This window comes from Gallinula chloropus (genome assembly GCF_964237585.1).
Source record: "Gallinula chloropus genome assembly, chromosome: 1".
Taxonomy (NCBI): domain Eukaryota; kingdom Metazoa; phylum Chordata; class Aves; order Gruiformes; family Rallidae; genus Gallinula; species Gallinula chloropus.
In genome coordinates this window covers 15,018,462-15,039,061 of record NC_140085.1, presented here as the reverse complement: position 1 = coordinate 15,039,061, position 20,600 = coordinate 15,018,462, and the positions used below count along the sequence as shown (strand labels likewise).

At 39.3% G+C, this 20,600-nt stretch overlaps 1 protein-coding gene across 2 annotated transcripts in view; it reads left to right on the top strand.

Annotated features, from left to right (window-relative positions):
* SRPK2 (SRSF protein kinase 2) overlaps positions 1–20,600 on the top strand; it is a gene marked incomplete at its 3' end in the record, with an annotated part of 97,190 nt that overhangs the window by 33,290 nt on the left and 43,300 nt on the right. For both annotated transcript variants that reach the window (XM_084267933.1, XM_084267932.1), the window contains exon 2: positions 16,582–16,733. In XM_084267933.1, coding sequence (XP_084124059.1) covers positions 16,582–16,733 — 152 coding nt within the window. The remainder of the gene's footprint in view (positions 1–16,581; positions 16,734–20,600) is intronic.

The following is a 20,600-nucleotide window of genomic DNA, read 5'->3' as shown; positions in this document are numbered from 1 at the left end:
TTGTGTTCAATAATGACTAAAAAAGGCAAATATATTATTAAGAACAATGCAGTAGAAAATACCCATGCCAAAATACAGGCCCATCACAGATCACCTATCGAGTATTGCGTACAAAGGGGACAGCGTGATAGGGTTTGGGGAGAAGCGGGGATCTTGAATCATGGAGTAGCTTTCCTGGGGGGAAAGACAAAATTTAGTAAAACTCTTCTGAAAAACAGATGGCAGAGGCAGATTCAGTAGATATCTATTAAATTGTGTGCCAGGGAGAGGGTGACTGCAGAGTGACTGTTCACAGACACTTTCAGTACAAGGATCAAAGGATGTCAGGTGAAGCTATGAGATGGCAGATGCAGAACAAACAAAAGATGATGATCCTTTGGAAAAGGTGTCAGTACGCTCTAGAATTCCATGCCATAGTATGTGGATGTTAGAAGTTTTCATATGCTCACGGAGGAACTGGATAGATCTGTGGGACAAATATCAGGTGAGAGTTACTAAACACAATCTGGTGGCTGCTTTGTAGGAAGAAAGGATCCCTCTGTGCTTAGCTTGCTCTTATGCTTTTCCTTGGACATCTGCACCTGGCTGTTTTTCTAAATACAGGATACTGGCCCCTGTGGATTTTTGATGTGTCCTAGAAGAGCCTGTCTGATATCATTGCACTCCAGGTCTTGGGTTTGCTCCTTCCCCATGGGATTTTTGTCTCAAGAAAGATAATTTGTTCTAGTTAATGCTTGTAACTTAAAACATTTTATTTCTAAGAAAGCCTATATAGATGAGAAAGAGGAGGGAAAGACTTGACTCTAGCGCTAGACTTTGGGAATTGGCTTACGGCATCGGAAATAACTACTGATGCTTGAGGTAAAAATTACTTTTTCAGATCATTCAGGTCAGGAATTTGAATGTCGCTGTGAGAGTCTGAGGCTGCCTACATGTAGAGAGTGTGTGTGTGTGTGTATGTGTGTGTATCTGCCTCTCCCCTATTTCTAGTCAAAAATTCTTCCAGGCAAAAAATACCGAAGACCAGTAGTTCTTTTCAAAACATGTTACCTTTGAACAAGTGTTCTGAGAAAGACTAACAGAGGTAGACTTATTTTGCTTCTTCTATGTGTAAGAGTCTCTACAGCATTTACCACCACTTTAAATAGACTCAAAAGGTATTTTCCTTTCTGTCCTTTTACAGTCTAACAAAGTTATTTTGGTATTGAAAGCATTTTTGGGGCATTAACCAGAGTTGTTTGCCTTTTAGAAGTCTGAATGTGTGTCCTGATCTTGTGCCTGGTGTTGAAAGCTGAGCACTGGCATGGACAGGTTGCCCACAGACATGGTGGAGTCTCCACTCTCGGCGATATTCAAAATAAGCCATCTGCCATGGGCCTGGGCATGGCCATGGCCAGGGGTTCTGGATGGCCCTGCTGGAGCAGAAAGGGGGTTGGACCAAACACTCCAGAGATCCCTTCCAACCTCAACCTTTCTGTCATTCAGCAAAGGCTAACGATATAGGCATACACAGCTTGTATTCAGAAAACAACCCCACAAAACCCCAAACCACCTGCGTTGTAGGGCAGTATTTTTACAGGAAATGTGTTTGAAGGGGGCTTGGCATAAGGGCAGACAGATGCCATCCTGGTAAAAGAAGGGGAATGCTGAAGTTTTGTTTGGCTTTCCTTTGTTTCAAAATCTTTAACAAAAATGTCTTTATAGTCTTCTATCATGGCTTTTTGAGAATAAGGCAGAGGGATTGTCTCACTCTTAAAGGAATAAATTAAATTCTTTTTTTTCACAGTATGGTTCAAGAACACATGATTTTATTTACTTATGAAGTATGGAGCCTGTCTGTCTTCTTGATTGAAAACAAGAGGGAGAAAAGAATATACCAAATTCCACATATGTATTTCCCGTGCTGCAATTTTGAGGCTACTCATATAAATATACTTTGAATGGCTGATAGAAACAGTCTGAGAATTCTTTAAGCCACTTCAACCAGTCTACAGGCCTCCAATGAAACCATAAACGTTGTATATATGTTCTCTGTTGCATATTATATAAATATTACTTAAGCTCTTTTCCTGCTTACATGGAAGCTATATTGGCAGTAGAAATCAGGGCCAGTTTCCATGGCAACGTGGCGGCACTGGGAGACTGGCTGATGCTGTGCTGCGGTTGGTATTTTTATGCAAGGGAAGAGATGCAGACCTACATTTTTAGATAGAAAATGTATTTCAAGGCACAAAAACATTTAATATTTTTATTAAATCTGTTGAAAATGTAGATCTGTATTGCAGTGGAAAGAAAAAACTATTGTTTGCTGTTTGCAATAGAAAATGAATTTTTGTTTTTATCAAACATTACAAAACAGCACTGTTAAATATATACACAATTATTACTGCTATATTTGCATGGAAATAGCAAGGAGTCTTTGGTGCTGAGGAACAAAGGAAGTTTTGTGCTGGGGTAAAACAGGGACAAAATAGGCTAAGTTTTGGCTTAGTCTTCTAGTCTTTTCAGTGTAGTTTTCACCTTCTGAACTCTTTTTAAAACATTTTCATGAAAGTCTTTGAGAACTTCCAGAAAAAATCTTGTTCTTTTTTTTTTTATGGTGGTCCCATCCATCTGGTTTTCTTTATTTTCTCTGGGTTTTCAAAGATAATCCTCACTTGTTCTTTCAACCTTGTATTATCTTTCAGTGGTACTTAGTATGGGTGGTCATAGGGATGGGGAGAGCTCTGACAGTGATCCCTGTTTTTTAATTTTTCTCCTTGCTGTCACTGAGAGTGGTAAGGAAGCCAGGCCCCTCATGCCCCTTATTTGCTGAAGGCTGTCCAGCAATTCTGCACAATTGCTCCTCCCTGTGCAATTTTTCTTGCCATTTGCATTTTAGGTGTCATCATTATTCAAGAAATGGTTGTAGTTGATACATGGATACCTAAAGGAAATTCAGATTAAATTGGAAGAATTATGGACATTATGTTGCAAACTGTCTTCCATTTACTTGTGAAGATTGCTGATAGGGATACACTGGGACATCAGGTGATGTGTGGTGGAGTGAAGAAAGTGAAGGTTATGCTTAAGATATACAAAACAATGCTGCTGCTTATACTTCTCTAGAAGTTACACTTCTGGATAATTAGATCTATGGAGATGAGATCTTCAGGTAATTATTTTCCTGTAAGTGAAAAGCGTTAGGAATGAGGAAGGGTATTGGGGAACTTTCCAGAAAAGCTCCATTTTCTTTTGAGTATCAGGAGTCATTAAGGGAAGGGATTTCTAAACCCTGCAGTTTCTCTTGTAATCTTTGATAGGACGAGGGTGAAGCTTTGCTCATCTTTTTGCATTTCTCTGTGCCTCCTACACTGCAAAATACTTACTCCACCTCGGTGAAGTGGGATGTTCTGAGAAGTCAGAACCTTCTGAGATGAACCTAGCTGGAAGCAGTATTCTTCAGAAGTGTGAAGGGCTTCGTTCATCTCAGTGAATCATCATCTCTCTTTCCCAACCCTATCACTATACAGTTACTCCATATCTGGTGTTGCCTAGCAGGAATTCATCAAATGTCTGAAGAGAACTGATTTATCCTAACTGTGTCTCTTGTAGAAATCCAAGTAGATAAAATGTTCACAGAGGAATATTAGCCTCTTCTCTATGTCTGGCACCCACACTATCAATCAGGATTAAGCTCGAAGGCATTTTACAGCTGTCCAAGGCTTGGCTGGTTTGTCATACTGATGATTTAAAGATGTCTCACTTCATAGTGGAATATCTTCATCCCATCCTGCAATCAGCATGTGTTTCAGCTATCATCTTTTCAGAGGTTTAGCAAATCAAAGCTCTAAGTGATAGCCTGTGTGCACAGTGGCACTGACTGCATATACACATCTTCATGCAGAAACAGACAAACAACTTTGCCTCTGCAGTAACCATGGGTGCATATGGTGAGATGAGCCCAGTGTGCTTTCAGTTCCTCTCAGTTTCATCTCTTAAGACACAGTTGCTCAGCTCTGAGTTCTCTTCATCTCTTTTTTGTCCATTACTGCTGATCATCTACATAGCTTCTTGAAGACTTCTCTGAGGTTTGTCAGATAGCTGAGCCAATGCCAGAGTAGACTGTAGCTGGCTTTGGCACTGACTCAGCTTAGCAAAAGGCAAGGCAGTGCATTGCAAACATATGTAGTGTGTCTTAGTTTTAGCAGCAGCCAGATCAGAAGCTTTGCCACCATCATAACACCTCACTGTTTCCATTTTCAGCCGCAATAAACTTACACTGTTCCGTGGACGCCAGTTTCTGCTTGTATGTCATGGGTTTGAAGTCACAATGTCACAGTCCTTTACTGTCATTAAGACTCAGCACCAGACTGTTTTTGACTTTTGCTGTGCTGTTCCAGTTATCCTGAACATTTGAAATTGGAAAGATCTTCAGTTTTGCGGGCAGCTCTGTGTAGTGGTCAGGTGCAGGCCCCGCTGTCTTTCCCTAAGGAACCCTGAGCTGGAGTTAGCAGGTAACAAAGGTGAAGTGGAGCCCACAGCCTCCCAGCAGCAGGAAATGCTGTCCGCTTCCTGTTGTAAACTGGGTTCAGAATTTACCTTCATGAGATGGGTTTCCTTTCCCAAGGCTTATGCTTTACTGACCTGGTAGGGGATGCTTCAGTCACGACGTTCTGGTATCAAGGCATAGGGTATGAAAAGAATTCATTCTAGGAAGCAGGTGCATCTTTACGGTTGCATCTTTTCTACAAGGGAGAATGTTCGTCTGGGCTGCCACAACAGCTGGGATTCCCTGAGTGCTTTTCCACCATGGATGAGACTCTCTTGCTGTTAGAAACAGGAATATTCCAATAAGTGAGTCATCCAGCATCCATGCTGTGAGGTAAAGCACGCCAAGGCTGGGATGAGTCAGATGGTCTGATAACCCTTATTCTCAGACTTGCTGACACAAAAGAGATTCTGAAAACCTCATCAGGAATTGTCACAGTTTTGCTATCCAAAATTGCCTCATCTGAGCCAGATGGACAGGGCTCTAAAACACTGAAGTGACTTCGCCGACTTTCCTGAAACATCTGCTGCTTGTTGAAGATTCAGTCAAATGAAAGGACCTTATCTTCAAAAAAAATTGAGACCTCCAAAATCTGCTCCACAACCCACAAGACAAACGGTTTATGGGAATAAGGGGTTGAAAGGCATTTTCCAGGGGAGGCTGAAGAGGCAACACAGCGCATGGAGGAGTCTTAGGGACTGAGGAATAATGACCTCTGCACCGAGGAAACATTTGACAGGAGAGAATGCTGAGTGCAATGGCTTTGGAAACAAATGCAGCAAAATTTGCATAAAATAAATAAAAGTTGCCATGGTGTATAAGGTGGTTGGGCAGGAGAACAACGGTAAATTTTACATTAAAAACTATGTGAAGTATGCAAAGTAAAATGAAAAAAATATTCATAGATTTCAGCGCTTTTAAAAAGATACCCTTTTTTTGTTCTTCAGGAACTTAAATTATTTTTTTCTTCCAGATCAGTCTATCAGTTACCCAAATAGTGTTCCTAAGTGTCTGAACAGTAATAATTGCTACCACATTCCTGAAGACAAGAAGTAAAAAAGGTGAAGGGTCATGAATTGCACAGTGTATTGCCTGAGAAGAAGATGAAAAAGACCTCACAGAGACCTCACAGAGTCCTCATACTGGGCGCGAAAAGCCAGTCTCTTCTGGGCCGTAATTCAGAGCTAAAGGGAGGCCATCTTCATTCCTTTTCTTTTTACCTCTATGAAACTGCTGCTCCAAAAACTGTCACCCAGATGCAGGAAAGCTCAGTGAAGCCAACATGCAGATCTAAGTAGATGTTGTAGTTTTGCGTGGCTGGGTTCTGCTGGAGAAGGGGGGCTGCAGGGGTGGCTTGTGCAAGAAGCGGTCAGAAGCTCTCTGCAGGCCCCACAGAGCAAACACCAGCTGGCTCAAGGCCCGAGTCATTGCTGACCAAGGCCAAGCCCATCAGCAACAGTCACAGCACCTCTGGGAATCACATTTAGGAGAAAAAAAAATAATGCAAGCAGCTGCTTTTTGTCACCAGAGAAGGGAGTGAGAAGATATAAGAAACTGTTCAGGCACCAAGGTCAGGGAAGAAAGGTGGGGAGGAGGTCCCCCAGGTGCTGGAGAGAAAGATGCCCCTGCAGACCATAGAGAAACCGGTTTCATGGTGGAGCAGGTGTCCCCCCACAGCTCATGGAAAAGGCAGAGACCCCACCTGCAGCCTGTGGGGAGGTTCCATGCTGGAGCAAGTGGAGACATACGGAAGATGCTGTGACCCACGTTGGAGCAAGCCCCTGCCAGCACTTGCAGCCTGTGGAGAGAGACAACAGACACAGAGATGAGAGAGAGAGAGACCCATGCTGGAGCAGGTTTGCTGGGAGAGGCTGAGAGACATTCTATGATTTTATTACTGCACCCACAGAAGTGACGCACACTGGGGCAGCTGGGGAAGAGCTGAGGCCCTGTGGGAGAGGACTCATGTTGGACAAGTTTGTGGAGGACTGTCTCCCGTGGGTGGGACCCCACGGTGCAGCAGGGGAAAGATGTGAGGAATGTCCCCCTTCCCGCCAGCTAAAAAGGAAAACAACTCATGAGGAGCTGACCAAAACCCCCATTCCCTACCCCTCCCTGTGCCACAGTGGAGGGGAAGAAGGGAGCAAAATCATGACTAAAGGGAAGTCTGCTAAGAAGAGAGGGGTGGGGGGAAGGTGCTTTAAGATCTGGTTGCACTTCTCATTACGTGACTCTGGTGTCACTGGGTGTGCAGTGTCATAAATTAGAGAGTTTTCTTTCCTTTATTCTGTGTTGAGTCTGTTTTGCCCATGACACTAATCACAGAATGATCTCTCCCTGTCCTTATCTCAATTCCTAAGCCTCTCAATATATATATTCTCCCCTATCCAGCTGAAAAGGGGAGTGATAGAGCTGCTTCAGTGGGTGTCTGGCCTCCAGCCAGGGTCAAACCACCACAGCAGAGCAGCAAAAATGTACCATGTTTGTGCTTACTGGCACGCAGCTCATTTCATGCTCCTGGCTTAGCCATGGTCAGTGTCCAGGTTTCAAAATTATGTTCTTGCTTATGGTAATACTAGATGGAGAAGAATAGATGCTAAAATTTTGTTCATCTCCAGGCATAGGTGCAGCCCTCAAAGTATTTGAGACCATAATTTAAAGTGCAGTATATTTCAAACCAGCTGCTATCTTTATCTGTCTTAGGGTGAGAATGAATTTTCATTGAAAACATGTCTGTAATTTTGCCCTTTTCTTCCTTTTGACTGCTGCTGGACTTTGCAGTCTCTTTGTGTCTTTTATGTATTTCTGTTAGGGAAATAGATGCTTAAATTATTATGAATGTGCAAAATAGAGAAACTCAAATCAAACATTTTGTATATTGTACTGTGTCACGTGTACCCAAAATGGAATAATTTTAGGAACTTTTGATCACTGGCAAAATGTTTTTGAATGGTAGGTGTATTTGCAATTTATGTCTAATATTTAAGAAGTTTTAAGTTGCTTTTGTTTAGCCTGTTTTTATTTACTGATATTGCAGGGCAAGCAGAGGTACTTTCACAAAATGCTGGTAGGAATTGTGAAGAGATTTGTTATAATTCTTGTGAAGTTGTATGGAGATGTTACCAGTGGTTTTTTGGGAGGGGGATTGTGTGTTTTTAGAAAGTTTGAGATCAGTCCTTCATTTTGAATGACAAACTCCGACTGAAAAGGAGTTATGATTGTTGATGTAAAGAGTTCATGTAAATACTCATTCCAGCTTCTTGAAAGGAAGGTTAACAAGGTGAAATTTGGTGTCAGTAGAGTTCCAGCTGTGACATTCAGCATTTTTTTGCTGCAGCAATGCTTTGTATTTGCTGCACGCAGAGGCTCCTCTAATCGCTGACTTAGCCATGAAACCTTGTTCCTTCAGGCTCTTTATTTCCTCTGTCAGTTATGTCCCTCAGTGTTTGTCCCATCCAAAGTGCTTGTCTGCTGGTCTGCTTCCCTTTCCTCATTGCCTGTAGAACTGGGTTTCCAGACGTAATGATGCATTTTCACTAACAGGGTGAGTGGATCTTCCAGACATTCACTAAGCATAAATAAAAGCATTCACTAAGATAAATAAAAAAGGCGCTTTTTTTGCATTGAGGTGATCACCTGAAGTCAAGATTACATTTTATCTGGGAAGGGGGGAGGAAGGAAGGGGAGGAATCGAGATACTCTGCTTCTGACTTCATGTGATATTAAGTGAAGGGTTACAATTTCACTGTTCCTATGAAATCTTTTCTGCTCTAGGCTGTTAAATAGATAAAAAGAGGTGTGAAACACTTCTTTTGTTGATTTACTCTTGTTCCTTTTGCTTAAGATTATCGCAGTTGTCTTCTAAGAGGCATGTATGGAATACATCCTGGTAGTGTATGTCTGTTTGCATTAACTCAAAAGAAGTTGTTGGCTTGTACTGATAAACAAAGAGTAAGTCCCTTGTTTCATAATTTAGTTATGAATTCATATTTGAGTATGTCTTTGACTTCAAAGGGTCGTTGACTTAAGGGGCTTTGATACCAAATTAAGTTAAATCTGCTAACTTTTCCAGGGGCAGATATGGATGTAGGAAAGCAGAGGGTGCAACTTCCCCCTCCCCTTCAAAACTTGCAGATTTGTTGCTAGTGGCAACTGTAAGATACTGAAGCAACAACACCATGTTTTCTGATTATATCTTATTAATAGAAAGACTAGAAACGCTATAATTTAACATGACAAAGAGAAAGTCAGAAATTAAATACTACAACGTAACATGCCAAAAAGAAAATCAAAAATTAATTTCCATTTATATGCTTGTGAGTCATTTCGTTACAAGAAATCCATCACACAGCTTAACCAGAGTAAGAGGAAAAGGAAATCAAAGCAAATCAGGCTTTGTTACCATGTGCCAGTGTTTGCTCTCTTCTCTTCTAACTGGTCTGAAGTGGAGGTGCATACACTGGGCAATGGAGGCAGGAGCTGAGCAGTGTGAGGAAGGAAGGACTCTCATTGCCCCAGAGGATTTGAAAAAGGTGAAGCTTTATGTCTGGTGTATGAGACTGGTTTGGTTTTTAATGACCTTTTATCATTGTAGTGGAGCAATACTCTTTATCTGACTTACTTCAGGTGGAGGTTTCATTTTTGGCATGTTAGGATGTGTATTGGAAAAACTCTTTATGCTCCGTTGACCAGTACCTGTTTGACAGAGTTATGTGACAGCTGTGTTTCTCCTCCTTGACTTTTAGGAATTTTTGAAGGCTTGTTCTTTCTTTTTTCTTATAACTCAGCCTTTACAACACTTTACTGGTGACTAGAACTATGGGTAAAGTGCAAGCTGCTGAGAGTACATCTGGCTATTTTCTTTTTGTGTCACCAGCTGGGTCTGTTTCTTCTTTTTTAACTGTTGACTTTTTTTTTCCTTTGCAAGTCTGTAATGGATGACTGGTCTGGAAAGTAGAACTGTGCAAGAAAACAGTATTTGAGGAGGAAAACATAATACCTTGGCAAGTTCAGTTAAGATTGAGTCTTCCTGGATAGATTTGGCTTCTGGTTTGCTGTCTTAGGAACATTTTAACAGAATTGTATATGTTTGAGAACTAAGTTTCATTTGGGACTGATTTTCAGAGCTCAAAACCAATTACTTCTGTGAACTTCTGTGTAACTCTGCATCAGGGAGAGCCCAAAAGAGCTATCTTCTGTAATGTCTATAAACCTGGCAGACCTTAGTGCTTCACATGTAAAATATATTTGATGATGCAGTGGTAGGCTGCTACTGGTTCCCCTTACATTCCCCTCGGTGACATGCTCCCCCTGCTCACCTTGCCTCTGATGTGGCTATAGAGGGAGGGAGCCCAGTTCGTGGACTTGTTATCCATGGTGGATGTGTAATGGCTAGATCCAGCACCCAGGCAAGGGAGAAGCTCTGTGGTGAGGAGTGGGAAACAAGAAGGATCCCTCTTTGCACCAGCACTATGTGGTTAGGCTGAGCTGGTGGCATCAAACTGCAGAACTAGTTGCTTGAAATAGTCTCCCTTTATAGTACCCGTTGTTTCGAATGGAAGGTGGCAGAGTTCCTTGGTGTTTCACATTGTCTTTGGGAATACACTGAAGGCCAAGGTTGCATCTAAAAGGTTAGTGAGCGAGATGGGAATGAAATATTCACTGTCTTGCTGTCCATTTCAGGTTACAGAAGCTACAAGATCTCAGCCTGTTCCTTTCCAGGAGGGGTTTACACTGGGGCTTCTTTGGTTGATGTTTGATGATAGGATGGTATCTTTTGAGGAATGCTAAACAGTCCCAGAAGGAATGATAATTTTGTTTGATAATGACCAGATGTAGAAGCTGTTTCATGCTTGTGACTTGCCACCAGTATCTCCGTTTATGCATTGATTTTTCTAGAATTGGAAATTGTAGATTAGTTTTGCACTAGGATAAGAACACAAATAGTGCATTTCATTGGAAGTTCATGTAAGCAATTTCTTGGAGTTGGTTAAAAACATGTCTCCTTATGCTCTGTCTCCTGGATTTACAGACGTTGTTTCTAAAACAGTAAGATGGCCTCTGGCATAATTTAAAAGAATTATAAAATTACAAATAACTTATCATAACTATTAAAATAATTCAGAATTATAAACAAATAAGAGTCTTAATTGAAAATGTATAATAATTTTGTTCATTGAGCAAGAGGTTTGGGGTTGCTTTGATCTTTCTTGTGTGTTTATTGCTTGTTGCATATGTGTGGATTTATTTAGAAAGCCTTCATTTAAGGCTGCCTCCAGTTCAAAGAGCTCACTGTCTGAGCTAAATCTGCATTTGGGAAAAAGAACAGGCAAGAGTTTGAGGAGTAAAGCAGGCACTGTTTGAACAAACAAGAAAGAGATCCAAATATCCAAATCCTTAAGCAATTAATAACTGCTGGAAGAAACTTGTGTATAGACTTTTAAGACCTACAGCACCTGAAAGCCTTGCCTGAGAACATGAAAGATTTTGCCTTCTGGAGCTGGAAGGAAGCATAGCTGGTGTTCCTTCCAGATGGACCCACACCCACTCAGAGATTTCTTAAAGCTCTCATCTCAGCGTTAGGAGGTTTATAGCACATTGCTTCTGATGTTTACCCTCCCCCTGCCTCCTGGTTTGGTTTTTTTCCTCTTCAATTTGAAATTCCCCAAAGAACTTCTGTGTACATGTCAGGAGGTTCATAACTTTGTTAGAATACAGTTTATTCAAAATTTTATATTATTAAACATATGAAGGAGTCATTTAACTTCCTTTTAATTGCATTTTCTATTACCAAAAAATTATTTGGATGTGTTCATCTGAAAATCTTAAGGACAGTTTTGTTTTCCCCTCAGATTGAGGTAATTCTTTAACCCCACCAATTTTAGCTTCCTTCACAATTGTATTTCATTTGATTTCCTTCTGAGACAGTGCTGTCCTAAAGGTGGGAGAATCAGGGGCAGGTTTTAGCTACATTCAAGATAAAGTTCTGTTTACCTAAAAGCAGTCTTTAATAAATGCAGTAGTTCACTATGCCTACAGTAAGTATATAGAGAAGGACTCCTGTTCTATTTGTCATGGAGAACAACATGAGGAGTATTTCTTCAAGTAATTTTGCTGTGTAGCAGTCATACCTGCAATGCATTATTCATTACAATACACTCAAAACATACTTTTTCTTGATGAGGGTTTTGGGTAAAGAGGCCTAAAGTCTGTTTTGGTTTTTAGTCATTGAAGTCATTCGTTTGTCAAGAAGGAAGGAATGTCTGAAGATAAATCGATTACACAAGGTCAGGCCCAAGGTGCATCTATCTGTGTTCCCTCTGTCCAGGAGTAGTTGCCTGAGGAGGAGCGCAGGGCTGGGCCCCGATGTGTCACTTTTCCAAATCCAGCAATCTTGGGCTGTTGGGCTTCATGACTCAAAGGTGGTTTTATGTTAGTGATCAGTCATTTTTATTTCCATAATTTTTTCTTAGCCCTGTTTGAACATGGCTGCTTTTCTTATTCACAGTATCTGAGGGGGAAAAAAAAAAAGTGACTTTAGTGTTTAAGCTCATGTTGCATGAGTAGTTTTTTCTCTTTAGGTTTTTTGTCAACTTGGCTCAGTTTGTGTGGGGACAGGCAGTGAACATTCATTTCCTATTTGCTTTCTCTGTGCCTCTCAAGATTTTATAGATCTCCACTGTTTTCCTGGCTGAAGAGTTCTGGTATGTTCAGATGCTTCCCAGATGGAAGGCGTTTTGTGTTTTTAATCACTCTAGCTGCTCTTGTTTTACCTTTTCCAGAACAGAAGAATAGCAAACAGCCCTGCAACATCAACAACAAAAAACTAAACAGTTATTCCTGACTTTCTCATGCTATAATTTCCTCAACATTTTCAGGTTTTAATGTTATGGAGATTGCTTTTACTCTTGGCTCTTCCCCAGTTGGAACATGGAGCAACGTGTCCGTGATGGAGAACAGTAAAATTAAGTTGTCAGTAATTTTTACATTTCTTAAAGTGGGCAATTGATTTTCTCTAAGACTCCATGCAGAGTTTCAGTGTATTACGCTTCAAGTTCACTGTTAGAGGAGAACTGCTTCGGCTTTTCTTTTGTCTTTTGCTAAGCATTCCCTCTAAGAACAGTTTAAAAATAGGATTTCATTGTATTTTGATTGGACTCTGCTGTAAATTTATTTTTGTCCATTTAAAAGAGTAATTAAAAGATAGAACATCCTGGGTAGTGTTTGATAATTGCTTCTAATGCTTCTTTCAATGTAATTATAAGGTTTGTCATTGCAGCCTGTGGCGATGGTCAGTTTTCTGCATACCTACTGACAGAATACTGTGAGTCTTGAAATGATGTGTCATCATCATCTTCTATTAATTAAGTGTTTATGCTTGGATGGTGATGAATAACCCAGTAGTGGTAGACCACGGAGTAACAAGTGATTACTTCACAAAAAAGCAAAACAGTTTTAATATATGCTTCCGCATGCATGTGTTTCTTAATGCATATCATTACATACAACATTTGAAGGAATAAGAAAGAATAGTAACTTGAAATAATGCAGCTGTTGAATGGCTTGTTATGTTATGATAGTTGTTGACAATGTTGTTTCTGAAAAGGAAATGGAAGGTAGCGTACAGGTTTATTACAGCTTTCTTAATGACTGGGTTTTTAATTCCAAAAATGTTTTAAAGTCCAATTTGAAGAAAATAATTCCTATTTTAACAAACTCTGTACTGGAAAAATGAAATCTAAGCTGAACAAAGTATATATTCATGCCATACATCACAAAGGAAGATGTTGCAATGTTCATCATAGCTTATCTTTCCAATTCGATAAAGGGGCTACTAAGAAACAGCAAAACTGGAGTACTCTCACCAGCTGATGTGTGCTGGCAGAAAAGCAAGTGTCAGTCATGCCAGGATGAATTATTCAACTTGAAGGCAGTATTTAAGCAGCTAACTCAAGTCTTGATGACTTGATCTTTATGTATACCCCAGAAATGTAAACGTGAACAAAACCAAAGAACAATGCTAAGAATCCCTTGCAAAGAATCTTAAACTGAAGCAAAAAGAGGTAAAATAATCCAGTAATGCAGAATTAGCAGTCAGACTGATATAACTGACAGTTGGACTTGATCTTAGAGATCTTTTCCAACCTCAAATATTTTATGATAACTCAGCAGCATTTCTTTCCTTCACTCTTCATGTACAATACTTGACTGCTACAGAAGGTGCAAGCAAAGCTAAAAGGACAAATCAAAGATCTTCCTTAGTTTAAATCAGTGTTTTGTTTTTCACAGATAAAATCATAAATAACTCTAGAAGGAAATAAAATACCAATAAAATACCTTTCCTTCCTTCCTGATGTCCAGAAAAGACAGTAAGAAAACACTGCTGAATACCAAATGCAACTAGGATTAGAGACAGGAAAAAAATAACCCTTTTCCAAACAAAATCAATCTAGCAGCTTGAGAGAGACTCCCTAGGAATAAATTAAATTTTTTTTTTAAAAAATATGAGGTTGTACACTTCCTTCTCTTGGAGGGAGATTCTTGGTATTCCTTTATGTTTATTTCAAACTGAGTGAGAAAATGTATGAATCTCAATTCCAGAAATGCTTCCAATTCTTTTCAGAGAGTTATGTGAAAAAACAGAGCAAGTACTTGTTATTTTAAAAGACAAAATCGTCACAACTTCAGTAGATTTTTCATTAATGACCCCTGTACTGCTTTGCCCTAACCTACCTGAGGTTTTGCTATGTTTGTACCGTATTGTGTGACCAAAATAATAACATGGAAACGTGTGTGAGAATGAAGTGATGGTACTGTCCAAAATAAGGTGTGGAAGCACTGATGGATGATCTTGTGTTTCCTGGCACGTGCTTTCAGATATATTGAAGTTCAGGCTTTTTTACTGTTCTTTATTTTCCTTGCTCATCATGAGCATGATCAATTTTTAAGTGTTGGTAGGTAGCTCTTGATCTGTGTATCCAAAATGGCCTTGTGCCCAGCAGAGAAGGTTTCAAGGTTTGTAATGCAGGTCCTTTGTACTATGATTTGTTTGATTAAGGCAGTGGGTGTGGGGGCCATGAGCTTGCTGCACCATGAGAGCAGGGTATCTGAGGGCCATCAACCTAACATGTAGTAAGATTTACTGTTAGGGAATGTGCTGTACCTTTTATGTGCTCTATTGGTTTATTTTCCTCACAATGTACAGTATAGAGACATCTGTTGGGAACAAAAGAAGAAAGATAAAGGCAAAAAAAAAATCATAATTTATCTAGGTAGGAGCATGTGCACACATATTTATTGTTTAGCTTACAAATGGATCCCTTCTCTCTCCTCTTCTGTTCAACATTTATGTGGTTAAAAATGACATTCCGTGATTCTGTGGTTCTATGATTATATAAACTTATTTGGGTAGATTCATTAGCATAACTTAAACCATTAATAAATTAATTGCAAATATTCCTTTTTAAATCTGACCAGTCACTGAATGAATAGAAGAATGTTGTTATCTGAAAGGGGTAGCAGGCAGATAAATTTGGTATGCATGCAACTTCCAGTGATGTCCTTTAAAGCAAAGGCATAATAGCAGCTGCTGTGCAGGCGGTGCGTGTTGCCAGTGGAATTTATTTCTGACCAACTGTGTACTCTTCAACTCCAAATGCTGTGTCTTGAACAATTGCAGTGTGTAAAAAGCAGAAGTGGTGGTGGAGATTCTAACGACAAGGACTACAGGAGTGGAAAAAACATAAACACAGTTTTTACTCATGATCAAGGAAGTATTTGATTCGAAATTATAGGAGCTAAAAAATTAGCAAATGATGGATTTCTATTTTTTTTTTTAATTCTATCAATGACAAAATACTGTTAATATGGTGGTTTTAAGATGGCATAGATTTGAAGTATATATAAATACACCTAGTAGATGGTGTCCCTGCCCATGGCAGGTAGTTGGAACTAGTTGATCTTTGGGGTCCCTTCCAACCCAAACGATTCTGTGATTCTAAATGTAAATTATGGCAGCTTTTGACGGCACAGATGCTTTTAAGTTACTTTGCAGATGTGTTTTGTAAGTATGATTTTATTTGCATGAAGCATGAATACAGAAAAAAAACCCAACCCGAACCCAGCGTCAACCTATATGGAAATGACTTTCATAACTGTTTGACAAACAGCTATGCTTCAACCCTGGGTTTTATTTTTTATGTGTATTGAAAATACTTAGAATTAAAATATGTAATTTATAGGTGTTTAGAAATACCATGGACAACCTTTGTCAAAACTGGATATAAAACATATTTCATTTTTTATGTTTTTTTCTAAACTGGAAGTGCAAGGCAGTCAGACAAACACCCCTTGGTCAGTGGTGTTGGAGTTTTGGTGGTTTTGTTTTGTGGTTTTTCTGGTGGTTTGTTTTGTTTTTTTTCCCTAATTAGTGCATGTAAAAGCATGGTGTATGTGTTCTGGGAGTGCACCATAGGCTACCTAGAAAGATACTACCTTTTTTCTCTTCCAAACAACTGCATTCAGTATTTTGTATACTGATAAATCTTTCCGTGGTCTTGGCAGCAACTACAGATGAGAAGTGTATTGAATGGTCTGGTTTGGGTCAGTGTCACTAGAAACCTGTTTCTTGCTGTGTATTGATGAGATCTTTCTCCCTTCATCTAGAAGGCAGGAGCTTTTGAACTGATTGGTATTTTTCTGGAAAATACTTACTTTTAATCATGTTCAAAGAGACAGGTCTTGCATCTCATCTGCACATCAGGCACTCTAGAAGCTTGTTCGTATCTGATTATATACTTTATGTGTCTTTTACCAGCTGTTCCAGCAAGTAAGTCCAAATTCTCTTGAGATGTGATTTTGCTCTGTCAAGTGCATCTCTGTCTATGCCTCCCTAGGGTCCCATGGGTGATAGGAAAGATGACAGTGAGAACGTGAGACACACAGCACTGCTCTTTCCCGAGGCTGTTTTTGCTCCCCTCTGAAGCGCTGGGTTACGCTGTTGAGCTGAGAGTAAGGTTTATAACAAAGTGTTCTTCCTCTTTCATTTTCAGGCCAGAGCCTCAACAGAAAGCTCCCTCTGCACCTCCACCTCCACCCCCGCCCCCACCTCCACCCCTGCCAGAGCCCACCCCGCCAGAGCCAGAGGAAGAGATTTTAGGGTCTGACGATGAGGAGCAAGAGGATCCCGCAGACTACTGTAAAGGTGTGTGCAATTCCACAGTGTTGACGAGGGTAAACGCTGTCATGCAAGTCTTATTTCTGGTTCTTGGAGGTATTTAAAGACCTGATCTTTGATTGCTACTCATTTCAGGTCCAGATACACAAGTGTCTTGCCATAGCTTTCTTACAGATTTTGCAGTAAATACACAAATATTTCATCCCTGTTTTCTCCTTGATGTCCTGGTTATAAGAATAGAGAAGAAAATTCTTGATTGATGTTATGTGTAAGAGAAACAAAACCACCCAAACCAAAATGAATGATTCCTCCAAAAGGTTCTAAAATGCATTGATGCTTTTCTATCAGCTACATTTATTTTTTAATCTGTCTTTTTCCCCTTCTCTCACCTGTATCAGCCCAAGATGTTACATGCTTTGTATTCATGTTGTCTTTTGCAGCATTCTGCATTATCTTCATTTTAGCTCTCAATTTCTTTAGTTTTTGTAGTTGCTTATATTAATTTTTGAAATACTGTTAAATGCCTAAAAACATGTCTGCCGTACAACAGTCTCAGTACTGAAGTTTGTTTTAATGTCGCTGCTAAAGTTGCAAGTCTGTTCACATTAGGGTAAAATGAATACTGTCCTTTACATGACAAATCATAAATAGCAGGTGATTTATCACTCAAGATTAATGTTTTTGAATAGCCCCAATAGCACTGTATGCACATTGACTGTATCTGGTATTTTGCATTCTTCCTATCAAGAACCGCTTTCGGTGTCAAAGTTGATTGTGCCTTCTTAATCAGAAGTCTCTATGTAAGCTGGAGATGTGCTGTTTTAGGAATTTCCTTGCCCAGCCTGGAACAAGATGTTTTATATTTGCAGATTTAACAATTGAAAAGTGACTTTTTCATTTTGGTGTAAATAGTTTTGTTAATATGTGGGATTTGAAATGTTTTGGTGGTTTACAAGCATCAATAGTACAAACCAAACAATGAACTCAAACTAAATGAAGTCTACAGCAGAAGAAAAACGTATCGCTAAACCCTGTGTTTGTTTTCATTGCTTCTGTTACAAAATATTTCTTCCTTCTGATAACTCTCTATATCTGTAACGTTTTCCATCAGTGAGTAGGGATTTGTTGTTTAAACATCTGTTTACTTGTAAACATCTGCATTTCCTCGAGATTAAGCCTTTCAAGGCCCCCACCTAATTCTTCCCAAAAGCAAGGGCTGCATTTCATTTCAAACAATGCATTGTTGTCTGTGTTCCAGTATCTCTTGCAAAATGTCACCATCTGGAAAAGCTAGGTCAGAAAACAAACAAGAAAGTGGTGTAAGCTTACAGTCTGCTTATAAGTTACCTGTTTAAGCAGAGTCCTTGTTGCTCCAGCAGGTCAGTAGTGAGATCTGTATGCTTTGAAAATGATCTGTGTATTGCGCTAAGGACACTTGGAAGTTTCCTGAAAAAATAAAGGGAATTTATGTGCATGTAAAGGTTCTTCTGAATCCTTCTGGTCTTGAAGCTCTGAACTGATGGAAGTTTATTAAAGAGATTCAAGCTTCATTTGGGTATAAGCTTTGGTTCATTTGGATGTCATAGTCATTCTTTGTTTCTGTGAGAACAGTGCTTTTGTTGCTCCGGTAGATGATTTATCTATTTTCTGGCTCTAATTTCCTGCCAGACAGATCACTATTTTGGGGTTGAACTGAAGGGAAGGTCACCATGTTGTATAAGAATCCGTATCGAATGGCCAGATTGGGATGATCTGGGGCCATATAGACTTTCTGTTTGTTTATATTTAGGACTGGGGAATAAGTTATTTGGTAAAGAATTCCAGGGATGGCTGGTATATACATTTTTTTCCTGGTTTTCTGAAGAGGTATTTTATTAGTGGGAATATGTTTTTCTATTTTGATTAACCTTAACTCTGTTTATAGAAGGGGAGATAAATATTTGGAATCTATTGTTTATTAGTGGAATGCCTCCCTTCTTCCTAATTTTATCTCCAGAATGGCAGTCTCCTTGGAGTTCTGAGTGAGGCATGAAGCAGATTTCATCTGCTCTCAACCCCAGTCTGAAATTTCATAGGAGGGCAGCTGTGATTTTTTAAAATTAATTCAGCATTTTACCTGTTAACTGTACTTCCCATTGTCAGGGTGTTTTTGTTACTAATTTTATTATTTTTAAGGGTATGTTGCTGTGTGCTGGGCTCGCATCTTCACCACATTACATGGTGGTTGGTAAATAGTCATAATAGTATTTTTGATCAGGAAATTGGAGTAGTTTGAATTAGAACCTGTGAAAGAGACAACTAAGAGCCATCAGTGTAAAGCAGATTAATCTCTGCTTTCTGGGGGCTTCCTCCAGGACCTGTTTAATCTGTGAAATGACTTCTCTTTGTGTCACAGAATTTACATTGAATACTTCTCAAATCTTTATTTGTTTAAGGAATGAAAATATCAGAAGTCCAACTACATGATTTTCTAAGAGGTGCTTAGACAATGCAGCTATTTTTGCTTCTTTTCTGAAAAGCCTTGAAACACTTGAAGATTTTTTTCAAGAGCCTGTGGTGTCATGGATGTAATTGGAATTCTTTGATTCTCTGATCATCTTCTTTGCCCCCTAGAGATGTCTCCCATTCATCCGGTTCACAAAGGGAATAATTCCCTATACAAACATAGAACTAGCCAGCTACAATTACCAATACATTCAGGAGACATTTAGGAATAATGATCTCATTTTTCTGACCCTCTTTCTTGAGTGCATGTAGCTAGCTAGCTAGCTTTGAGAGAGTCTTTTTTTTTCTCTGTGTGCTGCAGTGAATAGGACAACAGGTTTTTTTGTTACATGATCAGCAGTGCCACTTACACGCTGGATGTTGTCAAAAGCCAATATTGTTTTTCCAAAAGTACATAATTTTTCTCAACCCCCTAACTTTGCATAGAATGCGATCTTGTTGCTACTATTTAGAAATACTCTCTGTGTCATAAGGAACTTATTAGCATTCATCATAGGATGACACAAGTTTTAAAAACAGAAATTTAACTGGGTGATGTTGTCTGTCTGTCTGCAAGCTGTAAATGAATATGTTGCCGATGTGAATAAGCAGGGAGTAATGTGTAATTATTTCCAAAACTGCTCCTGCTGTGGCTTAGGACAGTAGAAAGTATGTTGTGAGGTATATATACTCAGAGAATATGCTACTGGTGTTGGTATCTGTAACATATGCTCAAGTGTTGCTATAATTAGTTATGACAGTGCTGTAGTGACCAAAATAACATGGCTTTTACATATATAGTATTGTTATTCTTGCCATACGTAGATACTATTAAAATAACTCTTCAACTCCTTGATAACTTACCAAGTTTATTAGCTTGACTTTGGTGTCTTTATTCCCTGTGTCGGGAATTCTCTCTCCTGTCTGTGATGGGAAGAAAGTGTCCCGAGTTTTTGATTTTGTTTTTTTGCTCCTTTGAAGCCCAAGTATGCCAAAAGCTACCTGCAGAAAAACAGACTTGTAAGACACTTGTTTGCTTAAACTATTCTTAGAAGCTTATATTTACCTGTATTTAAATTCTTCATAAATGCTGTTAGCATGTCAAAAAAGCATATATTTTGTTTAGTGTTAAAGATTAGTTCTGGACATTGTTTTATATGCTTGAAGGCTCATGTGTACCCTTCTGGCAGTGCAAAAGGCTGCATCAGTTGTATTTGTATATACATCTGAAGCCGTGTAACTGTTAAGGAATGACTTATTAGGACTAGATTTTTAGGAAAATTGTAAAATGATCAGAAACTTTTGTATTAATGAATTTTGAAATCTATTTTGCAAACCATAGAGAGGTGTTAAAACTAGGTGATAAATATTTTTCAGGTTTTCTAACTATCTGTTTGCAACAGGAGTGAT